This window comes from Phoca vitulina, unplaced genomic scaffold (genome assembly GCF_004348235.1).
Source record: "Phoca vitulina isolate PV1807 unplaced genomic scaffold, GSC_HSeal_1.0 scaffold8, whole genome shotgun sequence".
NCBI classification, from domain to species: Eukaryota; Metazoa; Chordata; class Mammalia; order Carnivora; family Phocidae; genus Phoca; species Phoca vitulina.
Window position 1 is genome coordinate 32680982 of NW_022589711.1, and position 23516 is coordinate 32704497.

The following is a 23516-nucleotide window of genomic DNA, read 5'->3' on the forward strand; positions in this document are numbered from 1 at the left end:
TTCGATCACGGCAGTTTATGTAAGAAGGCTGAAAAGTACTCCTGATGAATAAGTATATTTTCTAAGGCATCTGTCTCTGTGGTTTATACAGATTTGAAATCTCAGCATCCTACCCAATAATGACACATTTAAAAGATTAAATTCTAAATGGGAAAGTGCACAGTCTTCATTACACAGTTGTATTCAGATATGCCACTTCAATTTGAAAAACACAGCTAGAAGTTCAGGAAGCCTTCTCTGCTCTACATTTACTGCTAAAACAACCAATGTGGGAACTGTCAGATGGCACACTCTCCTTTTCTGTGTCCACATGAGCACTGCAAAAGAACAGAATGCTATTGCTGGAAACCCTTTTCCACAGGCACGATTACACAGGCCCTGCACTTGATGCAAAGACCAGGAACATGACAAATGAAATCCAAATACAGTCTCCACACTCCCATGCAAATGCCACACCTTATTCTGACCAAATATAAGAACACCTTGGGCTCTGATAATAGATGCAGAAGGTGTTAAGTCTAACCTTTGCAGAGTCAACCAATTCAGTCAAATGAAAAATATTTGTTTTTGTACCTATTTTGTGAGGAGTTCTGCATAAATCAAACTATGCCCTCAATCTTGCATTCACTGTTTGGTAAATACTTATTATGTGAAAGGCCTAGGTGTTTGGGGAATGGAAAGGTGAATAAAAATAGCCTCTTCTTTCTAAACATTTACAGTCTAAAATAGGAGACAGAACAGATACACAAGTAACTATCATACCAGTTAGAGAGTAAAACATGTTCTAAGAAAGATCCATTCAGGACAAAGAGAACCGGAAAGACGACGACATTTTCACAGGTAGGGAATGAGAAAAAACTTCATACAGGAATGACATTATTTTTGGATCTTGAAGAACGGGAAAAGAGAGAGAGGCCGCTCCAGACACAATGGAAGGAACAAAGGCACTCAGAACAGCAGGGCGAGGGAGAACACACCTAAGGAATAATGCAAGGCTCAGGGAGATTCCTGCAGAGGGGAAGACACTACAGATGACCTTTGAACAACATACGGATTGGGGCCCCAACACTTGCAGAGCTGAAAATCTGCATACAACTTTTGACTCCCCCAAAACTTGACCATTAATAGCCTATCGTGGACCGGAAGACTTATTCATAACAGTCAAATAAACATTTATTTTGTATGTTAGATTGATTACATACTGCATTCTTATAATAAAGTAAGCTAGAGAAAAGAAAATGTTATTAATAACATCGTAAGGTACTTTTACAATACTGTACTGTATTTATCGGGGGGAAAAAATCCACAGAAGTGGACCTGCGCAGTTCAAACCCGTGTTGTTCAAGGGTCCACTGCAATGCCAGAAAGGCAAATCGTAGCGGATTAGAGAGAGCCTAGACTGTAGGATAAGAAATATTAATCAGAAAAGATGAACCCAGAGAGACTCACAGGATACATAAGTGATACAGCACACACTGTACAAGCAGGGATTATATAAATATGTACCCATAACATTACTTCTGGAGAAATGGGTAAGAGAGTAGGCTTTATTCAGGGAATCAAGTTATGATCTGTTTTATAATGACTAAGGGCTTTAAGTGGATTTAAAGTGGTACCAAAACACCCTGAACGAGATGCACCTAAACTATGTGCCATGTGCATGATTATGACGCAGTCATCCTTGTCATACAATAGAAGGTGGATGAGAATCTAAGTCGTGAGTTAAAACTGAGAAAAGGGCAAATTTGAGGACTGGAATGTTCCTGGAATGCAGAGAAATTGATTTTGTAACTCTACTCTATGGTTTTAAAATTATTGTTTAGGTTTACTGAAAAACAGAATAACAATTATCCAGGTAATGGGCCACTTAGTAGCTGAGCAGTCAAGAGTGACACAATGAAAATGAAAATGCTTCATCGTGTGGCCAGCAGGTGGCACTTGTCACTCGATATAGAAAACAGCAGGTCCTGAGGAATGAATTTGAAATGTGGAGCGAGGAACAGATTATTCATTCATCTCTTCAGAAAGGAGAAAGACTGGGGAATGGGCTGTTTCAGAAGCACAATTTATAGATAGGGTCTTGGGTTGCTTATCAATTACATCTTGAAATTGAGCTCTCCTATTAGGTTACCGAACTTCAGTATTTTCCTTAACAACTAGGTTTTGCAGTGTATCGGTCTGTTGCCTTTGTAAATGTTCTTAGGTCCTTTCTGTATTTATCCTTATGAGACTGTGAGCAGATCCGTGCAGAAATTAGACAAAAAGGAAACAAATTCCAACTTCACCATTTAAAAATGTGTGATTGATTCAAGTTATTTAACATCTTTGAACTTTACTTCCCTCTTTTGCTATAACTGATGCAACTGTTCTGTCTCGGGGATTACATAAGATACCATCTGTGGACATGACAGCTTTGGACCTACCTACCTCATTTTCTCCTAGAGGACCAGATCTAACCACTGAGATACCTCTTTCACCAGAACAGCTCCCTGACTCACTGCAAGCACTGTCTAACCAGGGCATCAGGTAGGTGGTGCTCCTAGAAGTTAGTCACTCGACACAGCAGTAGGGTGCGTGAGGGGTGGGAAAGAGGCTGCAGCTGCCGACTTCACGTACTACTACCATTATACTCTCTCTCCTACCATTATTCCGTCACTCCTGCTTGTCTGTAACACAAAGCCCAGAACCACAGAATCTAAGATCCAGAAAGGTCTTTGATGAACGTAGTCATTTCCCAGATCAGGATGCCTTCAGCCATGAAAGATGAAATACAAGAGAGTAAGAAATGGGATGTGCAGATTTAGGTCATTTTTATATTTGTTTCCCAGTCTAGTCAGTGGATAAGTAGGCACTGGCAGAGGGAGGCGGGAGAGAGAACCAGAGGGCAGACCGGAATTCCATGGCAAGCACCTTATTATTCCCGGATTTTGGGAGAATGGGCACCACCAGTAGACACAGTGAATCATGGTCACACACTAGCCAGTTCCCGATTTTCCAGTGGTATCTACCCTGCACCCGATCATGTCTGCACGGTACCTACAGGGCACCAATGCCCTCCTTCTCTGGCTTTCCCAGCCCCGCCTGGGTTGTACTCCAACAGAGCTTCTTTTAAAGGGCAGTCAGGAAGAGAGTAAATTCACAATGAATACTGGATGGTTTTGAGTCTTGTTTCTGGCATCAGGCAGCTATCACCAAACTACAGTTTTTGAATACTTTCATGGGTTATTTTTGTGAAAGGGGGATTGAGGTCACCTTCCAGAGGTCTACTAGTCAATGATTAACATATTTTATAATGAGTTACACGGTCTTTGAAAGAGAGATGTCACACAGATGCTGAGTCTATTTTTTTAAAATACGTAAGTTTAGCATGTAATTTAAAGGATCGGCACCGTGAAGGAACAAGTCAATGCTGATCTCCAAGTCTTCTTTTATAATGTTTTTCTCACCTACAATGCCTGCCCTGTCATTTCTCCCAATTCCCCGAAATAGACTTCAAGACACAAGGTAAGTGCCACTTCTTCTGTGAAGCTGTTTTTTGACTAAAGCTGCCCTCACTCTCTCCATGTAATAAACAGCTCTGGTGGTTTCAGTTGTGATCAGACAGATACTGAACTAGTATCGCGTGGCGGTGGTCACTCATTTTCAAATAGCTGTTAGGCTTGGTCCACGAAAGGACTGTTTATTATCTGAATGCATGTTCTATTTATTGACCCAACAACTACTGAGTATCTACTGCTTGCCAGGCACTGTGATTTACATTGAACAAAACCAAGACTATCCCTGCACTCACAGAGCTCACACTGTGGTATGAGAGTGATTCCGTCTTCCCTGCAATGCTCAGCATGGGACAGACCCAAAGGCAAGTATGTGCTCAATGACCACCTTAAAATTAACTGATCGCCTACGGTTAGCGAACTCTAAACAAAGCTTTCCTTGATGACCACAGAATTAGGGTCAGTTAAGGGCACTGAGTACTGGGAGGTGAAGATGCTAGGATTACCTACCTTCACGAAAGGGGGCAAGGGAGGAGGGGGAGGATTCCTAGGTCCTTTGAACTGATGGGAGCTAGTCTCTAGGCAAGGACTGCTAAACTTCTTTGTTTACACGTCAAACAGACTGAATCTATAAACCTGGCTTATGAAAATCTCAACTACCAAGAAAGAAAGAATAAGCAGAACGGATGGCCCAAATAGGTTACCCCAACAGCTACCATCAAAATCTCTACCTTAGTAATGAATAGAACACCCAATACTAAACAAACAAAAAGGTAATCAGAAACTTTGTGATTGGCACTATTACCATCCAAGGGTCAGCTCTGACCTCCATAGGAAAGAAAAAAGCATTCAGAGACTGCAACAAAGACAGAGGCATTTCAGGAGACACTGTCTGCCTTCGCAAATCTACAGGGAGTGGCAAACAAGAAGCAAAAAAACAAATGAAGACATTCCACGTTGGAAAGATCTGACTTTACCTGCTTGTTTATTAAAGAAACTGCAGGCTGGGATACCCTTACTTCTGACCTCTGTTATCAAACCCACACTAGAGGCTCTAAGAACTATAGAAAGTTTCACCAAGGGAGGGGGGGAATGCTTAAGAGAATGTGTTTGCAAAGTGACTCTCAGTGTCTTCCCCAGAGACCCAGAGACTCCAGACTAAAAACGAGGGTCAGGTTTCCTCGCCTGTAATCCCAAGTGGTGCTGACTTGCCTGGCAGATCCCTAGCAAAGTGGGAGAGGCAAAAAGAAATGAGATAGAAAAGAGAGTTGATCTAAAAGCACAGGAACACACCTAATAACAATAAGGTATTAAGCCTGAGAATCTTTATCCCTGCTCCATAAGAGAATTTTCTATTCAAGTATTTTATTTCCTGACATTTACAGAGGAGTCAACACATTTGGACATATGCTGCTGACCTCCTCAAGTTCTATTTGAGGAAGCTGACAGGCTCTCCAATTCAAAACTGCTGAATTTGGGTATTAAATCTATAAAGTAAACAGAGATCTAATTACTTTATTAGTTAAGAGATTAAAACAATATTTCTGCACACCACTTTTTCTTTCCCTTGAAATTGTCATGGTTACTTATATTTACTGATAGTTATGTTTTATTTATTGAATTTTCTTAACAATTAAGTGACACTGACTTTCTGTATTAATAGGCTAATATTTTTTAAAAGAACAACTCTTCACCTCAAAAATCCACCCTCAGGGAGGAAGCCCAATGAAATAAAAAGAGCCTAGCCTTTGGAAACATACCGACTCATGTCCCAGTCTTGACCGTGTCACCCATTCAAGGCTCTCTGTGCATCTGCAGGGTGGAAATAAATCGCCCTGTTTCTCTCATGCACTGTTGTGTAGAAGGGCTTAAATATGACAGGTAGCTTTTTTTTTTTTTTTAATTCTTCTCCCTTCCTGAGCCCCTGGGGCAGTTGTACTTGTCCTTAGGACAGTCCTTAGAGCCAAATTAAAAGAAAGTGATAAAAAAGGATGGAAAAAAGAAGCTACACAATTTACAGGGGTGAAGCACATTAGCTGATTCGCACACATAAAACCAACAGCTCTGGAGTTCAAGTAGCTTCTGGAAAGAGTAACAGCTCACCTGTGGCTGCGAGTCTGCCAGTCGACTGTGATACCTTTGGATTGCCTCTCGAAGTTGTTTCTCTTTCTCCGTTTTTGATGGTGACACCGAGCTCATGGTGCCCAGAGGGATGGAAGGCAGGCGTTCTGCCTGATGACAACTTCACAATCAACAGGAGACATCGTCAGGAAGAAATATAAAACTATTGTCTATAAAAGATGACTTACCTCTATAAAAAGATACTCTTTATGCCTTATATCCAAAACTTGAATACAAAGGAAGAGCAGTGTATTGATGACCTGAGGTTAACACATGACGTTAAATCTCCAGTTCGCGTGGAAAAGAGCTTAAGGGAAAATGTGGAGGATGGTATATTTACAAGAATGGGAGAATATATTCATTCTTTTATGACTGCTTCATTTATCCTGCGTGATCATGAAACGAGGCCTTTTGCAAAAACGCTTTAGATAATTGAAGCTTATCTCATTATTGCTAAACACTTTTTCCCCAAAAAATGTCAGGTAGGAATCTATAGGTCTCTGTAAAGGACACCAAATAATTCTGCTTCTGAAACACGTGGATCCACTGTGAAGGCTGAGTGTGAAGAGCAGGGACCCCTGGGATGGGATGCAGTGCTCAGTGACAGCCTTGCGGGTCACCGCGCCCCGGGCAGCCCTTCATCACGGATTAGCCCCATGATCCGGCGGCAGCAGGTGCACATCCTTCTCTCCCCTGCTGCTGGCAGCCTCTGTGCTTCCCTGCCTTACTGCTGTGCTGTTCCCACATGCTATATAACCACGTAGAACTGTATGTAGATGCACAAAAACCAGACTGTGGATGAGAGCCTCCCTCGTTATAGTGACATAAAATACTAATGACTTTGGAAACATATGGCTCAAGAGGTTGGAGGTCCTTTTTTCTTCCCCCCTACTTTTGGTTCCATGGCTATGTTCTGGGGAGCTGAGTTAGCCAAACTATCAAAAAATGGAGATATTATATTGTTTCCCTTGGTTTCCAGGCTTGTCAAGGTTAAGAAGTTTGGCTCCCCCTGGGCGTGGCTCTATTCAGGGTATGGCTGGGAAAGTTCCGGAGTGGAGCAAAAGGTCAAGGTCAGTTCTAAGAGCCTGCTTTACACATGGGTTTTTCTATTATTGACTGGAACCAAAAAGAGGGGGGAGGGACAAAGTTTGTACAAAATAAATGTGTTGTTAACCTAGGACAGGGACGAGGAGGTTGAGCCTAGAAAGAGGGCATTCTCCCTTCTGAACCAGTGCAGGAAAAGCAAAGCAGATCAAACCCATGATTTCTGTTTTTCAGGACTGCTGGGTATGTTTCCCTTCCCCCTAGCAAGAGAGGAGAGTGAGGAGCTACAATCAGATTCAAATACGACTGTGAAAAAACAATTCCACCCACATATGGTATTTGTTGTTATTGTTACTTTAAAAAAAAAAAAAAAGGTGGTAGAGAAACCAATCAGGGGGCATCTGCTATAAATACAGCCACCTGCAGTATGGATTTGAAGACATCGGTGGGGTGGTACCTATAAAATGAACATTAACTTAAAAACATTAAGTTTTTATTCAGAAAAGAGCAACCTCAAGTATTTTAATAAAACACACAATCCATTCAATGATCTTTAAAGATTTTAACTTGCAATACGACCCATGGAGATTTTAAACATCCTTTTCACAATTCAGACTTTTTTGGTTTTATCAAATGATAGGCATCATTTTTACCCTGCTGGTGATCCCTATTTCCAAATGCAGATAAACGCACAGCATGGATGTAGCGGAAGTATGTTGATACCTATTTCTCAGGTACCGTGATAAAAAATGTCTAGCCTCCCTCTGTGTTTAAAGTGGAAAAGAAAAAAATGCTCTGGTGGTCCAAAGAAGAATGGCTTCATTTTACCCCACCTGGGTGACCAGCTCAGAATAATACTACCATTTGTAAGATGGTGCATTTTGTCACCACAGAGCATATGACTGGCATGAGGCTTCCTGAAATGTAAAAGGAGGCCTTCGGAATCTAAAAAACAAAACAAATGAATAAACAAATAAAAAGCAGAATTAGACTTATTAATACAGAGGCTGCCAGAGGGAAAGGGGTGGGAGGCTGCGCAAAATGAGGGTAGGGGATCCGGTGATGCAGGCTTCCAGCTATGGAATGAACAGGTCCCGGATACAAGGCACAGCATCGGGAACACAGTGATACTGTAAAAGCATCTGCATGGTGACAGATGGGAGGCTCCCTTGCGGCGAGCACAGCACAACATATACAGATGCTCAATCACTGTGTGGTACACCTGAAACTAATGTAACATTGTGTGTCAGCTACAGTCGAATAAAAAAATTTAAAACACACACACAAAGAGGATGCCTTCAGACACCGGGTGTGGTAAGGCAGAAAGAGTACAGGTTTGCATCCAAAGGCTTGGCTTCAAGTCTCAGCTCTAGGGAGGCATCCTGGACAAGTCACTGGGCCTCTCCTGGCCTCACTTGCTTCCCCCTCTGAGAAGCGATGCAAGTTCATATGGTTATCATAAAGAGGAAATGAGATAACATATGTAATTGCTGTGTAAGAGAAAACTGTTATTATGTTTCCTGCCTAAGTTCTGGTTACACAGACATTGTTCATTTAAATGCTGTTCATTGGCATTAACCCTGCCGACAACTGGCAATTAACTGCTGACAATAACACTATACTTTCTGTAAATGCAGACAATGCCACGTTTTACCCCATTACTCAGGCCTTCCATTCACTGAATGTTGCCTAATAACTATACTGTATTTCTCATCACTTTCATACACTGATTTTATGGGATTCTATCCAAATCCAATGGCATAAGGTCTTGCTATTTCATGGCATGTTGTCAACGTACACACGGTCCATCCTCCCATACTGAATTAGAGCTGCAATGACCTCCAATAAGGGAAGTATCAACTCTCAAGTAATTGCCCTCATAATCAGTTTTTCTTTACACGTCCCCTAAATCTCTTGCTGTCACATTAAGCATATTTTTTGTCCTAATCTTTTCAGTGGAAATGAAATACACCTGGTCAAAATCATGTCATTATATTTCAAGAATCAAGGACTTAAATTATAAGACAACTCTGCATTTTAAGCTTTGAAGGACCATCAGTTTTCTGTCGACGCGGCTAAATTTCTCTTGCCTGTCATCACCAGGGGCACTATTTGGATGTGTGAAAGAGACAGAATTGATGCAGCTTTGCAACTAATTTTGCAGTGCTCTGTGATCACATCACCACTTTTCAGGGAGGAGAGGGTGAGAGTGTGCCAATTCATGGACAATGGTAAGCTGGAGGTAAGGAAAACCGTAGAGGATAGATACCAGTTCTATGGGTCCAAGAATGCCCCAAGACTGTGCTAAGAAGTCACAGACATATGTTAGATCTGTAGAAAGGGACCTAAATTCTCACGTCTTATAACTAAGAAGCTCCCAGTAACCAAGAACTTAGTAAACTTAGTAAATTGTCTTTCTAATGGGCTCAGCTGGACCCAGAGACGACGCAAAATGTACTATGATTACACCCCATTCTAAGTGATAGAAGGCCAAGTGAAAGAGAGGTTCTGTCACTTATCCAAGATCTCACAGCTAATGGAGCCAGGGGAATCAAAAACACAGGCAGTCTGGCCCCAGAATCAGAACTCTAAACACTATTCTAATGCTGCATGAAAAGTTCTTAGCTCATAGGAAGGGATCAATATTAGTAACTATTCTTAATATTGAAACTGAGCCAACCCTTGGCTCTTATGTGGGAGATACTTAAGTTTCAAGCCAGGGCTAGAACCCAGCTAGGAATCAGAGACCTTGGCCAGTAGCCTCATGAATAGGTATCTTAGCCCCCACTGGGCTTCAATTTTCACTTCTCTAAAATGAAGGATTGAGGCTAGATCAGTATTTTATAATCATGCTCCCTGGAGCTCTAGGCTTTTTACAGAGTACAGAACAGAAATGAGAAATGGAGTCTGATTCGCACACATCCCAGCTTCCAATTTAATCAGGAAAGTTCTGCATTTATCTTTTGTATTTGGGGTCTGAACAAATTTTGTTTGGGGAAAACAGGTTCTGCTGCAAACCAAGAAACAAGACTAAAAACCCCTGGGCCGTGAGGAATCTAAGAGCCCTTACCACCTCTGGTATTTTCCTTAGTCTCTAAATATGGGTAACTTGGGAACTCCAGGTGGAAATGTTGGTGTGTGTTTGTGCTGGTTTTTTTAAATTTTCCTTTTTTTTTTTTTAGGGCTGGATAAAAATAACAAAACAGGAGTTATTACTCTAATGTCTGTATTAGCAATATTGATCCACTTATCCAGGCCAAAGAACTTAGAACAAACTCCATGGAGAAGCAATGTTTGATTCAGGGGTGCCTTCATTAAGGGGGGGATACTCATTCTTTCACTTCCCAAGGAAAATAATGTAAGTCTAAAGGGTCTGTAATAACAGTGACATTCATCAATACTTAATCGGTCTTTTTCCTGTTTTAGTCTGAACTTCTTCCTCCAAGAGCACAAAGCAATGAAATCAATATGTGACTTATAGAAAAAGCACATAGTCTAACAGGTTAGTGCCCCAGGAGACACCCTCTGGATAAGGCTCCTTTACAGTAAGGCCGTATGTTGTATGAAAATGAACTAGAAGGCAGAACTCCAACACTGGGTCATGGTGTCCTGCCAGTGGAAGCACAGAGCTGCACATCCCAAAGTTTGCAGATAATTACATGCAGGGCTCCTTTATCTTGATGGGAAAGCAGACTAACGAAGTATATTTCCACAGGTGGTAAGGAGCTAGAAAGAGTTCACAAGAATGACCGCTATTAAGCTAAAATGTACCTATCGCTGACATTTCCAGTTTCACACAAATGCATTTTGGGAATTAAAAATGGATAATGAATTTTAGAAACTATCAAAAACTACCTGTTTTCCAAGGGGTTAGGATTATTAGCACAAATCCAGAGGTCAAAAAATTCTTTTTCCTGATAAGTAATAGAAGAAGGCAAGATTCTCCATTTAAGGCAAAGATCTGATAATGAAAACAAAATCACACACAAGAAAGAGCACAGTCAGAAGTGAACACAGCAAGTAACATGTCAGATTGCACATACCAAAAGTATATGTATCTTTCGATCCAGAGACAAGTGAATCCATAATCACATACCTTTATAACTGACGGCACAACTAGTCTAAGATTCTATGAGCTACCCCAAGACACCACCAATAAATTGTTGTTATTATGGTTGTTGTTATTGCTGAAGTTCTTTCCAGTTGGTTCCTGCTCCTTTCAGCCAGAAGAATGTTGGTTAGGTCCCTCCGCATCTCTTCTTGAACCACAGGAAGACTTCTAGTGACTCGACTCCTCCATTTTCTCCGACCTACGATCCCTCTGCTAGCAACACCACTTTCCATCTCCAACCACGTGACTAACGTAACAAGGAAAATCAAGCTCTCTGAACCATTTACACAGTTCCTCGCTCTGCACCTGTCTCCTGCTCTTACCCCACCCTCCATCCTACGATTTGTGACTTTTGTCTATTTCCTCCTTTTGTTCCTTGCCTGCCTGTAGAACCAAGGCACTCCAGTCTCTCCAGGCTATTCTCAACTCTAATCCTGAATTCTATCCACATACACAGCTACTGGCTCTTAGGTAAACATTCTCTCTGTTCATCTAAGATCGAGGCAGTATGCACGTTGGTTAAGAACACACAGTGTTGAAGTCACAGTAGCTAAGAACTGGAATAGCTCTACCAGTTACTACCTCTATGATCTTGGATAAAATACTTCTCTATGCTTCAGTATCATCATCTGTAAAAAGAGATTAATATTAGCACTTACCTAAAAGGATCGTTGAGGATTAAATGGCATAATAATGATAAAAGCTAGGCATTATTTATGACGGTAAATTTTATGTGTCAGTTCGACTGATCCATGGGTTACCCGGATATCTGGTCAAACATTATTCTGAGTGTGTCTGTGAGGGTGTTTTGGATGAGAACATTTGCACTGATAGACTGAGTAAAGATTACCCTCCCTAACATGGGTGGGCCTTATCCAATCAGTTGAAGGCCTGAACAGACACAAAAAGGCTTACTGTCCTGTAAGTAAGAAGAAACTTTTCCTTACTGACTGTCTTGAGCTGAGACATCAATTTCTTTTCTGCCTTCAGACTCAAACTAAAAGATCAGCTCTTCCTGAGTATCAAGCCTGTCAACATTCAGGCTAGAACTACATCACTGGGTCTCCCAGTCCTCAGGTCTTCAGACTCAAACTGGAATTAAGCCAGTGGCTCTCCTGGGTCTCCAGCTTGCTGACTGCAGGTCTCTGGACTCTTTAGCTTCCTTAATCATGTAAACCAATTCCCCAGAATTAATATCTATCCGTCCATCCTATGACTTCTGTTTCCCTAGAAAACCCTAATACACCATCCTAAGCACTTAGTAAACTTTCCATGTGTTAATTCATTTTTTCACAAAGCTGTATGATGTAGCTACAAATGCTAACCCCGTTTTATAAGTCTGAAAACTGGGGCTTAAAGAAGTTAAGGAATCTGCCCAATTTCATACAGCTCTCAGATACTGGAGATTGGATTCTGGCAGTACCTTGCACACATCAAAAACACACAGTAACTTTTAGCCTTCATTGTTATCATCCAATAGGTTGTTGCATATAGTCATCAACTTCCTCAATTATTCCTTCTAAATGTCTGGCGTGTAGGTTCTTCTGAAATTGCACAGCCATGACTTTCTCTGGACCTTTACAATTTCTCCCCTGGCTCCTGGATGATGCCAGTAATCTCCTCACAGGTCTGACCTCAAGCATTGCGCTAGCCCTCCTCCAAATCATCCTGCACTGAGCAGCCAGAACTACCTTACTACAAGTTACATATGACGCTCAGGTCCTCTTTGGACCACCCCAGGGACAAGGTGGGACAGGTGTTCCCTAGGCACTGTGTAAATAACTACTATTGTGTGCTTTTTTGTTTGCCTGGTTGCCTTCCCCCTGGATGGCAGATTCCTTGCAGATAGTAGAGAATGTCTTTAATTTTCTAACCCTTTATATGGTGGCTAGAAGATGTATTGGAGGCACACAATCATAAGTGCTAAATGCTTGAATGATGTTCTCCTACTGAAAAACTCCCAAAGCCTTGTCATTACTTACCAAAGGAAAAACTCCTTACTCTGGCATTCGAGGCCCTCTAATAGGTTTACTCAACATAAACACTCTCCTCTTTTATTATTCATTCATCATTCATCCAGTAGTCAATTACTAAGTACTATATATTTAACATAGTGCTAAGTATTAAAATAAAAAATAACTGTGTCTATTATTCTATCACAAAAATTTTAGCTGAAGTGTACACTTGATATTAACACACACTCCCCACTACATCTCCGCCTCTCAAAATTCTACCTCGAGAGACGTAGAGGAAGATGGCGGCGGAGCTGAAGGAGTGCAGGCTCACCTCGTCCCACAAAGACCACTAGATAACTATCACAACATCCTAAATACCCCAGACATAGACCTGAAGACAGGCAGGACAAACTCTACAACTAAAGGGAGAGAAACAGCCATATCGAAGAAGGTACCTCTGTCATGAAGCCTGGCCTCAACTCCCACCACCTCCTCAAATAACTTTATGCCTCTTTGACCTCATTTACCTAATTTTAATCTCTATTACACGTAGTTTCATGCATTTCTGAACCTTCCCTAGACCCTAATCTCCTTGAAAGCAAGCACCCTGTCTTACCCACCTCTGTCTCTCTCACAACCCACTTTTTAGCACAATGACTTGCTATTGGGAACTCACTAAATGTTTGCTGATTGGAATGGAATTAATTCAACACTCACCACACTGAATGATGAATGGGATGGCCATGGCTTGTCGTCTTTGACACTGAACAGAATCTAAAGATTTCTCCATGTCCTTGTCATTCTGATATCCAAATTCATTCCAAAACAATGTTAGATTTCTATTACCTTAAAAAAAAGGCAGGCAAAAAATAATAAAAGAAAATTAAATCAACAAGATCAGGATGATAAGCAAAGTTTGAATATAAGCACATGTATATACAATATGATCTCAACTATGTAAAAACTATTACATATACAGAAATAAGAAATAAAAATATTAATATTAGTTTTCTCTTAGTATGGGTGAAATTTATCTTCTGCTTTATACTTGCATTTTCCAAACTATATATATTATGATTGCAATATTTTTATAACAAAATTAAACACAATAGCAGTTATAAAAATATATACATATTGCAACAAACTACATTGAAATTTAAAACTTTTTTCTTAAATACTCCCAGAAGCAATTGTACTGATTAAACTTAAAGGCCACCCTTCAGACTATTGATACAGATATTTATCATCTTGTCTCACAGCCAGTTTCTTCACTGTTATTTTATGTCTAGTCCCCTTCCTTCCAGTGTTTTATGCCCTACCCTTGCCCCAGATTCTAAACTCCCTCCTTGCTTAGAAACAGCACTTGTCATGGAGGACCACTAGGAGCCCTTCTTAAGAGGCTGTGCTCTTATCCTTTGATCCAGCAATTGCGCTGCTAAGACTCTTCCCTACAAACATACAAAACAAAGACTATATATATCACAATACTGTTTGAATAGAAAAAGAAAAGAAAAGGAAACAACATAAAAACCTAAAATAGGAAACTGATAAATTCTATTTCCAAACAAGGGACACTAGGCAACCTTTAAAATAGGTAGTTAGAGCTAAATGCATTGTTGTATCAAGACCTCTTAGAGTTTTATAATACTTTTTTTAAAAAAATATGAAACAAAAAGAAACAAACAAAAAGATATGAAACAGAATACCTACTATAGTCAATTTTTATAATTTATAAAAAGCTTATACATATACAATTTTGATGGATATGCCTTCCTATTCCTGAAAGGAAATAACAGAAAGTTTTAATAGTAGATGCCATTGGAAAGAGGGAGAGAAATTGAGAAGAAGGTGGGGGGAAGACACTTTCACTTTCATTTTTAACCTCTTGAACACTTAGAATACTTTTACATGTGCACGTGTTACTTTAAAAACATTTTTTTAAAGAAAAGAATCCAAGTTTACCATTCTGTCCAATATGATAACCACCAGTCACATGTGGCTACTGAGTACTTGAAAGATGGTGGATATAAAACATTTCACCAATGTACAAAGCCAAACAGTGAGAATCTAACATACACACCTTGGAAATAAAATATATGCAGTAGGGCCAGCCTTCCATCAACCTTAACATATGACTGTATAATCCATGCAAACTACAAATAAACATCCTCATACTTTACTATTCCTGTTAAAATTTAGGTTCAGAATGCTATGTGCCATTAAGACGAGCAAGGAAGGAACTCCGTCTTCAAAAAGAAGTATGAAATTGGGCCAGGCTGAAAATGACCCTCACAAATTCCCAACTCTCCTACCTTGTCTCTTCACAAAACTCCTAGCAGCTCTCACCTCAAATTTCCCTTTGGACTCTGCTTTTTGGGCTTCTCTCAACTCAAACTCTTGGCTTTCAGCTAATTGCTCAGCATTCAGTCTTGGCCCATCCCAGACTCTACTTCTTCACTGCACACCAGACCCTGAAATATTCTTTGCTGTCTGGACAGGGTTTGTGAAACCTCATTCTCTGATTTCCACATGAACTACTCAGTTCTTACTATGTCAAAGTAAGAGGTGCTGCAGATTAAAGTCAGGTGGCTTGGACTGCTGTCTCTGCCACACATTAGTTGTAGAACTACTGAATCTTCTTATCATAAAGTGTTTATAATAACTTGCCTTACAGGGTTATCATAAAGAATAAATGCAAAGGTATATTAAAAACTATAACACTCTGCAGAAATTTAAGTCGCTGCTGTATTATATTTATCCTCTCTCTAATTATTGCTTCCCCAAGGATACTGTACCTTTTCAAAGGAGGAACTGTGCTTTATAACTTTGCATGCCCTCAACATGGAGCTCAGCATCCTGCATGTAATAAGCCCTCAAAAAACGCTGCTGCTAATCTTGACAAAATACCTTATTAACATGGCTGTGTGGGTTAAAATGAAGGTGAAATCATGTCTCTCCATGAAACATTAACTAAACACACTTAACACAACCCACCTAACTTCTCAAACAAATATAAACTGTGAACCCCAACATAAACACTTTAAGGGCGGTAAAACTACTAGGATGTTAGAAACAGGCACATACCTCTCAAGGGTGGGATGATCTCTGCTCTGTGATCACACCACTCTTTAACGCTTACGCATTACATTTTAGTTTACTTTATGCCTATTTTTCCCTCTAGATAGTGAAATCCTTGAAGACAGTGGCTATGTTAGGATCTTGTTTTTCAGAGGCTCACACACAGCGCTTAATGTTTACTTGTAAGACTAAATAATACTAAAGAATGACTGGCTATCAAAGCAGAAGAGAGGATATTCAGTAGCCGAAACATCATGAGCAGACCTGATAAAAGATATTATACTATTCAAAGCAGATATCAGGACAAAGAAAAAAACCAGAGTTATTCACTCTGGAGGTCAGAAATGGCTTTTTCTAACTGTCAACAGAAATTCAACTTTGTTTCTCCAGATAGAAACTACTCCAACATGCACAACTTACATGTTATTAAAACAAATTTCCAAGGACTGGCCCCAGAAGACTAGGCAGATGTTTCAGCAAGTGAATAAGTAAGCCAGAGGGATAACAGCAGGAGGAAACATATCATGCCAGTTTCTATTTTCTTTTATGCATTACTCAGTCTGTAGACATGTATACAGATACCCTGAAAAAAGTTCCTCCCATATAAGGGAACCTCCACCAAGATATCAGTGGATTTTTCAGCAGAAACCTTGCAAATCAAGAGAGTGTGGGATGATATAATCAAAGTGCTAAAAAAACGACAACAAGTACACCACCACCTGCCAACCCAGAATAATTTACTCAGCAAAGATGTCCTTCAGAAATTAAGGAGACACAAAGAATTTCCCCAAAAAACCTAGGGTTTTTCATTACCACTAGACCTACCTTACAAGAAATGCTACAGGGAATTCTTTAAGCTGAAATGAAAGGATACTAATTAGTAACTTGAAAACATGAAAATATAAGATTCATTGGTAAAGGTAAGTATATAGTCAGATTCAGAATGCTCTAGTATTATAATAGTGTTGTATAAATCATTTAACTATAGTATATAGGTTAAGACAAAAGTATTAAAAACAAGTATAGCTATAATAATTTCTTAGGGGATATACAATATTAAAACGTAAATTCTGAATTGTGAAATAAAAAAACAAACAATGTTTGTGGGGAAAGGGAGTAACAAGGTAGAGATTTTGTATGAGATTGAAGTTAACCTGTCATAAGCTTAAAATAGACTGTTATAACTAAAGCATGTTTTATGAAAGCCTCATAGTAACCACAAAGCAAAACCTAGGATAAACAAAAGTAAAGCAGAACAAACAATAAAGCAAAACAAAAGATAAAGAGACAGGATTCACAGCATTACACTACAGAAAATCATCATATTGCAAAGGAAGACAACAAGAAAGGAAGAAACAAAGGAACTAAAAAACAGCAATTAAAACAATAAGATAACAATAATAAGTCCTTATCCATCAATAATTATGTTAAATGTAAATGGATTATATTCTCTAATCAAAAACATAAAGTGGCTGAGTGGATTAAAAAAAACAAGACCCAACTATATATTGACTATAAGATACTCACTTCAGTTTTAAGGATATATATAAGCTCAAAATGAAGGGATGGAAAAAGATATCCTATGCAAATAGAAACTGAAAGAAAGCAAGGATAGCTATACTGGTATCAGACAATATGCTTTAACCCAAAAAGTGCAACAAGAGACAAAGGAGGTCATTATATAATGGTAAAGGAGTCAATTCATCAAGAGGAAATAACAATTATGGATATAGATATATAGATATAGATGTCTATATCTATCTATATCTATATCTATATATATATATATACACACCCAACATCAGAGCACCTAAATATATTAAACAAATATTGACAAATCTGAAGCAGAAATAAATGACAATGCAATAATAGTAGGAAACTTCATTACCTCACTTTCAACAATGGATAGATAAATCAGAGAAAAATTATAAGGAAATAATGTACATGAACCATACTTTAGAGCAAATGGATCTAATAGACACACAGTATTTCATCCAGTAGCAGTAGCATACACATTCTTCTCAAACACACGTGGAACATTCTCCAGGATAGATCATGTTAGATCACAAACAAGTCTTAACAAATTGACAAATACTAAAATCATTATCAAGTATCTTTTCTGACTATAATAGTATAAACTAGAAATTAGTAATAGGAGAAAAGGATGAAAAATTCAAAAACAGGTAAAAGTTAAACAATATACTCTTAAATAACCAATGGGTCAAAGAGGAAATCAAAAGAGAAATTTAAAAATATATTGAGATAAATGAAAATAGAAACAGCATACCAAAATTTAACAGATGCAATAAAAGCAGTTCTAAGAGGAAAGTTCATAGTGATAAATACATTAAAAAACAAGAAAGATCTCAAATAAACAATCTTTCCACCTCAAGGAGCTAGAAAAAGAACAAATGAAGCCCAAACTTAGAAGAAGGAAGAAAATAGCCAATATCAGTAGAAATAAATAAAAGAGAGAACAGAAAAACAATAGAAAAGATCAATGATACTAAAAACTGCTTTTTGAAAATATAAACAAAATTGACAAACCCTTAATTAAACTAAGAAAAAGAGTGAAGACTCAAAATCAGAAACCAAAGAAGACACATTACAACTGCTACCCCAGAAATACAAAAGATAAGAGACTACTATGAACAATTATATGCCAACAAATTGCCTAATCTAGAAGAAAGCGGTAATTTCCTAAAAACATACAAATGTCTAAGACTGAATTATGAAGAAATAGAAAATCTGAAGAACCTGTAACTAGTAAGAAGATTTAATCAATAATCAAAAGTTTCCCAACAAAGAAAACCTCAGGACCAGATGGCTTCACTGGTCAATTCTATCAAACATTTAAATAATAATTAATGCCTATCCTTCTCAAACTCTTCCAAAAAATTGAAGAGGAGGGCACACTTCCAAACTCATTTTACAAAGCCAACATTATTTTGACTCCAAATCCAGAAGAGGACACAAGAAAAGTACAGGCTATTATCACCAATGAATACAGATAGAAAACTCCTCAAAATAATACAAGCAAATAATATTCAACAGCACACACAAAAAAAGGATCATAAGCTATGATCAAGTGGGATCTATCCCTGGATGAAATGATGGTTCAACATACACAAATCAATAAATGCAATACACCACATTAATGGAAGGAAAGATAAAAAAAAATATGATCATCCCAATACATATAGAAAGAACATTTGAGGACAACTACATGCAAAAGAATGAAACTTACACCATATACAAAAAACAACTCAAAATGAATTACAGACTTAAATGTAAGACAAAAACCCATAAAACTCCTGGAAGAAAACATAGGCAGTTGCTCTTGAACATCAGTCTGAGCAGTATTTTTTTTGGATCTTCTCTGGCAAAGGGCAACAAAAGTAAAAACTTAACAAAAGGGACTACATCAAACTAAACAGCTTTGCACAGCAAAGAAAACCATCAACAAAACAAAAAGGCAGCCTACTGAATGGGAGAAGATATCTGCAAAATGACATATAGCCAATAAGGGTTAATATCAAAAATATTCCACAAAAGACCCCAAATAGCCAAAGCAATCTTGAAAACGAAAACAAAGTGGGAGGCATCACAATTCTGGACTTCCAGGTATATTTCAAAGCTGTAGTCATCAAGACAGTGTGGTACTGAAACAAAAAAAGACATATCGATCAATGGAACAGAAAACCCAGTAATGGACCCACAACTATATGATCAACTAATTTTTAACAAAGCAGGAAAGAATATCCAATGGAAAAAAGAGTCTCTTCAACAAACGGTGTTGGGAAAACTGGACAGCAACATGCAGAAGAATGAAACTGGACAACTTTCTTATACCATACACAAAAACAAATTCAAAATAGATGAAAGACCTAAATGTGAGACAGGAAACCATCAAAATCCTAGAGGAGAACACAGGCAGCAACCTCTTTGACACTGGCCATAGCAACTTCTTACTAGACACATCTCCGGAGGCAAGAGAAACAAAAGCAAACATGAACTACTGGGACTTCATCAAGATAAAAAGCTTCTGCACAGTGAAGGAAACAATCAGTAAAACTAAAAGGCAGCCTACAGAATGGGAGAAGATATTTGCAAGTGACATATCAGATAAAGGGTTAGCATCCAGAATCTATAAAGAACTTATCAAACTCAACATCCAAAAAACAAATAATCCAATTAAGAAATGGGCAGAAGACATGAATACACATTTCTCCAAAAAAGACATCCAGATGGCCAACAGACACATGAAAAGATGCTCAACATCACTCATCATCAGGAAAATACAAATCAATACCATCTCACACCTGTCAGAATGGCTAAAATTAACAACACAGGAAACAACAGATGTTGGTGAGGATGCGAAGAAAGGGGAACCCTCTTACACCGTTGGTGGGAATGCAAACTGGTGCAGCCACTCTGGAGAACAGTATGGAAGTTCCTCAAAAAGTTAAAAATAGAAATACCCTACAACCTAGCAAATGCACTACTAGGTATTTCCCCCAGGGATACAAAATTACTGATTCAAAGGGGCACCGGCATTTTATAGCATCATTATCAACAATAGCCGAACTATGGAAAAAGCCCAAATGTCTATTGACTGAAAAATGTATAAAGAAGATGCAGTGTATATATATACAATGGAATATTACTCAGCCATACAAAAAGAATGAAATCTTGCCATTTGCAAAATGTGGATGGAGCTAGAATGTATTATGCTAAGCGAAATATGTCAGTCAGAGAAAGACAAATACCATATGATTTCACTCATATGTGGAATTTAAGAAACAAAACAGATGAACACAGGGGAAGAGAAAAACAGGGGGGAGCAAACCATAGGAGACTCTTAACTATAGAGAACAAACTGAGTGTTGCTCTAGGGTAGGTAGGCAGGGTATGGGTTAAATGGGTAATGGGTATTAAGGAGGGCACTTGTGATGAGTACTGGGTGTTATGTAAGTGATGAATCACTAAATTCTACTCCTGAAGCCAATATTACACTATATGTTAACTAACTAGAATTTAAATAAAACAAAACAAAAATATATAAAGAACTCACTCCGCTCAGTATTAAAAAAAACAAACTAATTAAAAAATGGGTAGATGACTTAAATACACATTTCTCCAAAGAAACACATATAGCCAACAGACACATGAAAAGATGCTCAAGATCATTAATAATTAAGGAAATACAAATCAAAACCATATTAAGATATCACCTCATAACTGTCAGAATGGCTATTATCAAAAAGACAAGAAATGACAAGTGTTGGTGAGGATGTGGAGAAAAGGGAGGCCTTGTGCACAGTGAGTGGGAATGCAAAATGATGCATCCACTATGGAAAAAGTATAAAGTTTCATCAAAGAACTAAAAAATAGAACTATCATATGATCCAGCAATTACACTTCTGGGTATTTACACTAATTCAAAAAGATATATGCATCCCTATGTTCATTACAGTATTATTTACTATAGCCAGGATATGGAAACAACCTAAGTGTCCATCAACAGATGAATGGATACAGAAGATATGGTATACATATACAATGGAATATTACTAAACCATAAAAAAGAATGAAATCCTGTCATTTGTGACAACCTGGATGGGCCTAGATGATAGTAAGCTAAGTGAAATAAATCAGACAAAGAAAAATACCATATGATTTCACTTATATGTGAATCTAAAAAGCAAGACAAAATAGAAACAAACTCATAAATAGAGAACAATCTGGTAGTTGCCAGGGAGGATGAACAAAACAGCGGAAGAGAATTAAAAGGTACAATCTTGTAGGGGCGCCTGGGTAACTCAGTCAGTTGAGCGTCCAACTCTTGATTTTGGCTCAGGTCATGATCTCAGGGTTGTGGGATTGAGCCCCACGTTGAGCTCCACGCTCAGCAGGCAGGCTGCTTGAGGTTCTCTTTCTCCATCTCCTTCTGCCTCTTCCCACTATGCCCTCTCTCTCTAAAATAAATAAATGAATCTAAATAAATAAATAGTGCAAACTTCCAGTTATAAAATAATAAGACATGGGGATACAATGTGCAATATAGGGAATATAGTTAATAATATGTAAAACTAATGATGTACTGTATGGGGATTAACATAACAATAAAAAATTTAAAAAAAAATAATATGTAACAACTTTGTGTGATGACAGATGACAGCTAGATTTATCATGGTGAGCACTCATAATATGTATAAATGTTGAAACATGTTGTACACTTGAACTAATATAATAGTGTATGTCCACTACACTTCAATTAAAAAAAGAACACTGACAAAATTCATTATATTTTTAAGATAAAAACTCTCCACGAATTAGGTATAGAAGGAATGTACCTCAACACAATGAAGGCCATTATGTCAAGCCCAGAGCTAATATCATATTTAATAGTGAAAAGTTAAAAGCTTTTCTTCAAGATCAGGAAAAAGACAAGGATGCCTACCCTCATCACTTCTATTCAACATTGTACTGGAAGTTCTAGTTAGAGCAATTAGATATGAAGAAAAATAAATAGCATCCAAATCAGGAAGGAAGGAAGTAAAAAAAAATTCTGGTTTGCAGATGACATGATAGTATATATGGAAACCCTAAAGACTCCACCAAGAAAACTGCTAAAACTAATCAACGAATTCAGTAAAGACAAAGGATACAAAATCAACATACTAAAATCAGTTGCATTTCTGCCACTAACAATGAACTGTATGAAAGAGAAATTAGGAAAGCAATCTCATTTACAATAACATAAAAAACAATAAAATACTTAGGATTAAATTTAACCACAGAGATAAAAGTCCTATAGACTGAAAACAATAAGACACTGATGAAAGAAACTGAAAAGATACCAAATAAATGGAAGGATATCCTACATTCTTGGGTTGGATGAATTAATATTTTTTAAATGTCCATACTACTCAAGCAATCTACAGATTCAATGCAAAAGAAGTACAAAAAACAATCTCCAAATTTGTATGGAACCACAGAAGACCCTGAAAAGCTAAAACTATCTTGAAAAAGAAGAAAAAAGCTGGAGGCATCACACTTCCTGATTTCAAAACATATTACAAAGCTATAGCAATTAAGCAGTATGATAATGGCAAAAAAAAAACAGACACACAGACCCATGGAATAGAATAGAAAGCCCAGAAATGAACCCACTCATATATGGTCAACTAATCTTTGACAAGGGTACCAAGAACACACAATGGGGAAAGGACAGTCTCTTCAATATATGGTGCTGGAAAAATGGGATATCCACATGCAAAAATATGAAACTGGGCCCTATCTTACACCACTTATAAAATTAACTCAAAATGGATTAAAGTCTTAACTGTAAGTCCTGAAACCATAAAACTCATAGAAGAAAACAAGGATAAAGCTTCTTGACACTGGTCTGTTTTGGATATGACACCAAAAGCACAGGTAACAAAAGCAAACAAACAATGACAAAAAAAAAATCAAACAAAAAACAAGTGGGACTACATCAAACTGAAAAGCTTCTGCACAGCGAAGAAAACAATCAACAAAATGAAAAGGCAACATACAGGAGGAGGAAATATTTGCAAACCATATATCTGATAAAGGCTTAATATCTAAAATATGCAAGGAACTCACACAAGTCAATAGCAAAACAAAAACAAAAACAAACAAACAAAACTTACACTCTGATAATAAAATGAGCAAAGGACCTGAATA

General features: G+C 38.1%; 1 protein-coding gene across 1 annotated transcript in view; it reads right to left on the minus strand.

The window, feature by feature from the left end:
- Window positions 1–23516, minus strand: part of MORC1 (MORC family CW-type zinc finger 1) — a 172369-nt gene that overhangs the window by 66260 nt on the left and 82593 nt on the right. The window contains exons 15-17 of the mRNA XM_032406239.1: window positions 13443–13571; window positions 10515–10620; window positions 5598–5736 (exon numbers count right to left, since the gene is read on the minus strand). Of these exons, the coding sequence (XP_032262130.1) occupies window positions 5598–5736; window positions 10515–10620; window positions 13443–13571 (374 nt within the window). The remainder of the gene's footprint in view (window positions 1–5597; window positions 5737–10514; window positions 10621–13442; window positions 13572–23516) is intronic.